The sequence below is a fragment of the Corylus avellana genome, chromosome 8 (assembly GCF_965113065.1).
Source record: "Corylus avellana chromosome 8, dhCorAvel1.hap1.2, whole genome shotgun sequence".
NCBI classification, from domain to species: domain Eukaryota; kingdom Viridiplantae; phylum Streptophyta; class Magnoliopsida; order Fagales; family Betulaceae; genus Corylus; species Corylus avellana.
Genome location: NC_142497.1, coordinates 6,855,456 through 6,862,253, shown reverse-complemented (window position 1 = coordinate 6,862,253; position 6,798 = coordinate 6,855,456). Strand labels below are relative to the sequence as shown.

At 33.4% G+C, this 6,798-nt stretch overlaps 1 protein-coding gene across 1 annotated transcript; it reads left to right on the top strand.

The window, feature by feature from the left end:
* The first annotated feature begins 259 nt into the window (after window positions 1–259).
* On the top strand, window positions 260–4,428 carry LOC132162833 (uncharacterized). Its single transcript, XM_059573052.2, has 9 exons — window positions 260–655; window positions 1,320–1,506; window positions 1,617–1,750; window positions 1,888–2,003; window positions 2,200–2,446; window positions 3,077–3,232; window positions 3,319–3,398; window positions 3,496–3,545; window positions 4,280–4,428. Exons 1-9 carry the CDS (start codon window positions 260–262, stop codon window positions 4,426–4,428), a joined length of 1,515 nt encoding a protein of 504 aa, XP_059429035.2.
* Window positions 4,429–6,798: the final 2,370 nt, after the last annotated feature.

Genomic DNA, 6,798 nt, shown 5'->3' with positions numbered 1-6,798 from the left:
TCCTCGCATCCACTAAAATTATTCGTGGGCTGTGCGTCAGCTTACACCGGTACCTGAAAACCAATGATTTCGGGTTTAGTCAATATATATATGCTAAAATTGTTATATGGAAAGAAATGGGATAGTTCAATTAATGATTTGGTGGGGGAAATAATACAATTAATGATGTTGGTGGGCTACTTCTAGCATATATAAATATATATCCCAAGAACATAAAAACCTTAAACTTCAAAGAACCTTCACAGAGAACTTCTTGGCCATGGACTCTCTTGGACACTCGTCGCAATTGCTTTCTCTCCTCTTCCTATTTTTCTCAATTTCTGCTTCTGCGACCCCGTTTAACACTCCGAGGCTTGGAACAACACGGAGAACATGGCAACATGAACCTCAAACCACATCCTCTTCATCCGACACCGAGGATTTCAAAACATTTTATCACGCCCAACCACTTGATCATTTCAACCACAGGCCTGATAGCTACACCACTTTTCAGCAAAGATATTTGATCAACTTTAACTACTGGGGTGGAGCGGAATCCAACGCACCAATATTTGCATATCTTGGCGCAGAAGAATCTTTGGATGTTGATTTACCCATCATTGGGTTTCTCAGTGATAATGCCCTCCAGTTTAAGGCCCTCCAACTGTACATAGAGGTAAAAGGGAAGTTTTTTTCTTTTTTTAACCGAGTGTTTGGGGCTTCGCTCCGACTATTTCCAATCGAGAACACCATGCAAAATGCTCATTTCACTCAAATTGGGTAAAGCTTGGTTTTTTGTCATCACATGACTGAACTTTAACTTTAAACCTGATACTTCACAAGGCACCAAAGCTAAACGACGTACCACTTGAGCCAACCCTTTAAGGTTATAAAATTGTTTCATAACAACTCACTATAGCATCTCCAACATAAAGTGTACGTAAATTAGTTTTTTAGTTAAATTTAGCTATTATGCTTTATTTCCTTGCTCCACCAAGTATATTGTAGCAACTTGTAAGTAATATTTTATTATATTTTCTTTCTTTCTATTTTTTTAATCTTTTCTCTCTCATTCTCTCTCTCTCTATTTTTATGGGGAAGACAAGAAAATGATAAAAAATAATATTTAATTAGAGTAGATAGTTAAAATAGATGTTCTGTTGAAGTGTGTAATGAAAAACTAATAACTAAAATGAAAAAAGTTACATTTTGAATAGTTAAAATGAGAACCCTTACTGGAAATCGATGCTCTCAACTGGTTTTTGTCTCAATTTGGAACTGAGAATTATGATGGTTTTAACATGTTAGACTGAGAAATTGTTGTATGATCTAAATAATAGCATCGGTTCTATGGTAAATCGATACCATTTGGGTCAATGAAAGAGGCTTTGAAGAATGAGAGTACTCGTGGTTATTTCAACTCGGCTCAGGCTTTGGCAGATTACGCTGCTGTGCTCTTACACGTCAAGCAAAATTTATCTGCAGAAAATTCTCCAGTAATCGTTATTGGAGGCTCCTATGGAGGAAGTAAGTCACTCTAAATCCATTTCTCTACCACTTCGATGACATTATTTAACTAATAATCACTAACTTTTTCATGCTTTGTCTTGAATATATATATACACATAATTTTGCAGTGCTTGCAGCATGGTTTCGGCTAAAGTATCCGCACGTTGTCCTTGGATCTCTAGCTTCTTCAGCTCCAATCCTTTACTTTGACGAAATTATACCTCAAGATGGATACTACTCTATAGTAACCAAGGATTTTAAAGTAAAACGGCGACTTTTTATTTTTATTTTATATTTTAGATCTAGTGTTAATTAAATTATGTTTAAAGCCTTCAAAGACTTATTATAGCCTTTGATGGCCTTCAAAAACTTCTAATTCTGATACCATATTCGATGCAGGAAACTAGTCAAAGTTGCTATGAAACCATCAGGCAATCATGGGCTGAAATTGATAGAGTTGCTTCCACACCTCCTAATGGCCTTTCAACCCTTAGCAAGAGATTTAATACTTGCGGGTAATTAGTAGAATACTTTTCCTCACTATCATTTGTTAAAGTTGTGATTTAACATGGTATCAGAATCAAAAGTTTTGAGTTCTCGACTCCGCCTTCCGTCGATTTACTCATTTCTATCTGCTTAATTTTTTAGGACAAGGGGTAATTTTGCTCTAATTGCTCTTATAAACCTAAAACTTTTGTCTTGTGTCTTCAGTCAATTAAATACATCTGATGATCTGAAGAACTATTTGGAGTCGATAATTACTGACGCAGCTCAATATAATCATCCCCCAGAATACCCAGTAAGTGTTATCTGCAGAGCCATAAATGGAGCAGCAGTTGGAACCGACACTCTTGGCCAAATATATGCGGGTGTTGTTGCCTATAAAGGAGACCAGTCATGCTATGACGTGAATGAATTTAATTATCCAACTGAAACAAATCAAGGGTGGAAATGGCAGGTAGCTTTCTCAGTTATACATTTAACTACAACATTAACCTAGGTTAGCTTGAGCGGTAAGTCACTTGGTTAAAATACTTTATGAAGCATTAAGTTTTAACAATTTCTTAGAGCCACACCCGCCGGCGAAATCCCGAACTTTACCTAACGAATACTGTGTGGCTTCTAAAACCATCATTAAGCTTATAATTGATCATTATTAAATTTTGATCAAATTGTGATTTTAAAAGCCACCTCATTCATAGAGTGACACAAGAAAGACATAAGAGTGACTTCTATAATTACTCGGAGTACTCTATCTGCATGGCCCATAAATATAACCCGGATACCTCAATCATCAACAAAAAAAAAAAAAACCTCATTGATCTCACACCCAAACACCAATATTCAATCTATAACCGAATTAATTCATGAGTGCCGTGGCATTGGCCGGCTTTGATTTGATTATAATAATATGATTTGCTTATAAGCACTATGATCCTCTTCCGGTCTGTAATTGCCTGAATTAAGTACTTTTGCAGGTTTCACTTATAAATCATTCTCTCTTATTTATCTCTAGTATTATTTCTCCCTTTATCCAATTTTTTTGGTATTGTGTAAGAAAAACAAAATGACTAGTTTATACGTACAGACATGTAGTGAGATCGTTATGCCCATTGGCCATGATAGCAACGGCTCTATGTTCCCTCCATCACCTTTCAATCTAAACAAATTCATCAATGACTGCAAGAGCTTCTATGGCGTCCAGCCTCGGCCTCATTGGGTGACAACCTATTACGGCGGTCGTGTATGTTCTTCAAAATTATTTTTAATTATTCCTTAAGTGCTAGTTAATCTGATGCTGCTCGTTGATAACATTATGAAAAATTGCAGGATATAAAATTGATTCTCCATAGCTTTGCTAGTAACATTATATTCTCCAATGGGCTAAGAGATCCTTACAGTAGTGGCGGGTAAAAAACCCAAGAAACTCAACTTTTCAGTCATTCAATTTCGTTGGAAGTTTGTAAATTTATAATTTTAGTCATTTATGTCCATCTTTGATCATAGGGTTTTGGAGAACATATCAGACAGCGTCGTTGCCATCTCTGCAGTTAATGGTACTCGATCGATCGCCTCCGTAAAGTTGTTAATTAATTAATTACCAACGGAAAAAGAATGAGTTACAATGCTACTCTTCAATCTTTTTACACTCATTTTACATTGACTATTGATGTGACGTGTTTCAAGTGAATTTTAATATCAATTACTTAAAACACATCACGTGAGGTGAAGAGTAGTATTACTCAAAAAGAACATTTATAAAACCAAATCAAATGATGAAGTAAACAAAAACATCGACAAAGAAAGAAAAATTTAGGAGATTATCACGCATTTTGAGAAAACTGTCTCAAATTTCAAAACACTCAATTTAACTTTCAGGACTTTCAATTTGATGCAATGTACCTCTGTCAGATTTTATACGTTAAAAGTAATAAAATGACATTTGTACCCTTGACTTTTTTATAAAATTCTAAATTTACCCTTAATTTCAAATTTAAAAAAAAAAAAAAAAAAAAAAAAAAAAAAAAAAACCCCGAAGGGTAATTTGATCTTTTTAGTTATTTTTCTTAGGGTTAACAGCTGAATCTGAAGGAGGGGGAGTTAATTGAATCAAATTATAAGTTCAGGAGATTAAATTGAGAGTTTTTGAAATTTTGAGGGTCTTCTCAAAATGCATAATATTTCAGGGATCTAAAATGAAGTTTCCTCATAAAAAATTGTATATGCAAATAGTTCTTTACGAGTATATCTTCCAAGAGATTGTCTAGTACTAAACGTCCAATTTGTGCAGGTTCTCATTGCTTGGACATACTGGAGGCAAATCCAAGTGATCCGCAATGGTTGGTGAAGCAAAGGAAGACAGAGGTGGAGATAATAGAAAAATGGATTGCCAAGTACAAGGATGATCTTCTGGTGTTCAAACAGAACATTCCTGAATGATATGAGGAGACCTCCATATATATATATATATAAAGAATAATGGATCGAAGTGGAGACTCGAATAATCATTCATTGAAAGACATGAATGATTATAATTTATTATAATTGGAATAAATTAATTATTACAATAATAATCATCTTGATCCAAAACTTCTTATGTGGAATCCACTAGGTTTTAATGGATTTAAGCACTACTTAAAAAAATAAAAAAATAAAATAAAAAGCATCGGTTACTTAATGAAATTTATCAAACAAGAGGAATATTGTTACACCTATTCTATGCGCACGTTCATTGACATGGCATTGAAAATACACTATACATCCGATTTTTTTTTTTTTATATCATTTAAAATTTTTTTTTTTTTTATAAAGATTGTATTTTTCCCGAAGATCCTATTTTTCAACTTTTGAGGAAAAAGAGATATAGAGAGAGAGAGAAAAATAGTATGAAAAAATTTTGAGAAAAGAGAGATATGAAGAGAGAAATTGTATATTAATGGAATGGATGTGTGAACAATGCCTACTACATGTAGCTGTATACTGTTCACAAATGTAACAAAAATGTATTTTGAATTTGATATGCATAATTTGATCACTACAAAAAAATGTGTTATTAGTAACGTGCCTATTGTGCAGGATTTTTTCACACGTCACTATTTGGTGACGTGGCACTTTTTCACACGTTACCAAAGTATTTGGTAACGTGTTAAAGTGAACACGTTACCATTTGGTGACGTGTCAAAGCTGACACGTTACAAAATGGTAACGTGTCAAATTTGACACATCATTGTTCCGAAAATTAAAAAAAAAATTGACAACTTTAGTAACGTGTCAAAGTTGACACGTTACCATTTAATGACATGTCAGCTTTGACACGTTACCATTTGGTAACGTGTCAAATTGATACGTTACTAAAGTTTTCAAATTTTTTTTATTTATTTTTTCAAATTTCTCATTGGTAACGTGTCAAATTTAACACGTTACCATTTAGTGATGTGTCAAAGCTAACACGTTACCAAATGGTAACGTGTCAAATTTGACACGTTACTAAAGTTGTCAATTATTTTTTTTATTTCTTCCCTCTTTTTTCTTCATCCTGGCCGTGCTTCTTCTTTCTTCTCTTTTTCTCTCTTTTGCTCTCACGCCCATGGCAGCTCTCTCTTCTCTCATATGGGAAGAAGAAAAAGAAAAGGAGAAGAGAAAAAAAGAGAAGATAAGAAGAAGATGAAAAAGAGAAGAGATCGAAGATCTAACATTTTTTTTTTTTTTTTTCTGTTGGGTTTGGGGTGTTGAAATTTGTTTTGGTTGCTGGGTTTGGGATTTTGAAATTTCTTTTGCTGTTGGGTTTGAAATTTTTCTGGGTCTGAATTTTTTGGTTGGTTTGGTTTGATTTTTCAGGTTGAATCCACTTAGGGATCGGACATTATATACTTTAATGAGTAATTTTTCTTATTGATTTTTTTGTCATTTGTCTTAACTTTTAAACCTACTGATTTTTCTGGTTCTTTGGTGTTGTAGGTTTCCAACTCCACACAGTGAGTGAGTGGTAAAATTAGATTCTAAGTTCAAAACTTTTGAAATTTTTTGCTTAAATTAATTTTTGCTGCTGAGTTTGAATCTATTGATCTATTCCAAGTTCAATTAATTCTTTTTTTGTCAAATAAATTTTTATTTGCTGGGTTTGAATTTTTGAAAATTAGGTTCGAATCTGATGTTATTTGAAATCTGGGTTTGGAATTTTGAAAATCAAATTCGAATATGATTTTATTTGAAATCTGGGTTTGGAATTCCATGATATTATTTGAAAAAAAAAATCCAGAAATAAATTTGAAATATTTTTTTTTTAATTAATTTTTTAAACTTTAGTAACGTGTCAGAAATTGACACGTTACTAAAGCTTAGTAACGTGTTAAGTTTGACACGTTACTAAACTTTAGTAACGTGTCAATTTCTGACACGTTACTAAAGGGTGACGTGTCAGAAATTGACACGTTACTAAATTCCCATTAGTAACTTCCAATTTTGCAACCTGTCAGCCACGTTACTAATGACACGTTACTAACCGTTAGTAACGTGTCAACAGGCTTAACACGTCACTAATGGGCCGTTACAAAAAAATTATATTTTTGTAGTGGATGCAGATGATTTTTTAATGTTCTGCTTATCTATTTTTGTTGGGAGAGTGGTTATAAAGGATGCCCTCCAGTTGTTGGTCCTTTGGACTACATAGGTAAGGGATTCGTGTATTTCCAACCCTAGGCAACTAGGCCATTATCTTTCTTTTTAAAAAAAAATAAATAAATAAAAAATAAAAAATTCATTTAAGGAAGCATGATTTGAGACCCTTGCACTTTTATGGTCTAAGATTGG

Excerpts from the sequence above, each read along its gene's own strand:
- LOC132162833 (XM_059573052.2), top strand. The coding sequence starts at position 260 with ATGGACTCTCTTGGACACTCGTCGCAATTGCTTTCTCTCCTCTTCCTA. Across the intron at positions 2,004-2,199 it reads AAGAGATTTAATACTTGCGG|TCAATTAAATACATCTGATG; the intron begins GTAATTAGTAGA and ends TTGTGTCTTCAG. Across the intron at positions 3,546-4,279 it reads TGCCATCTCTGCAGTTAATG|GTTCTCATTGCTTGGACATA; the intron begins GTACTCGATCGA and ends CAATTTGTGCAG.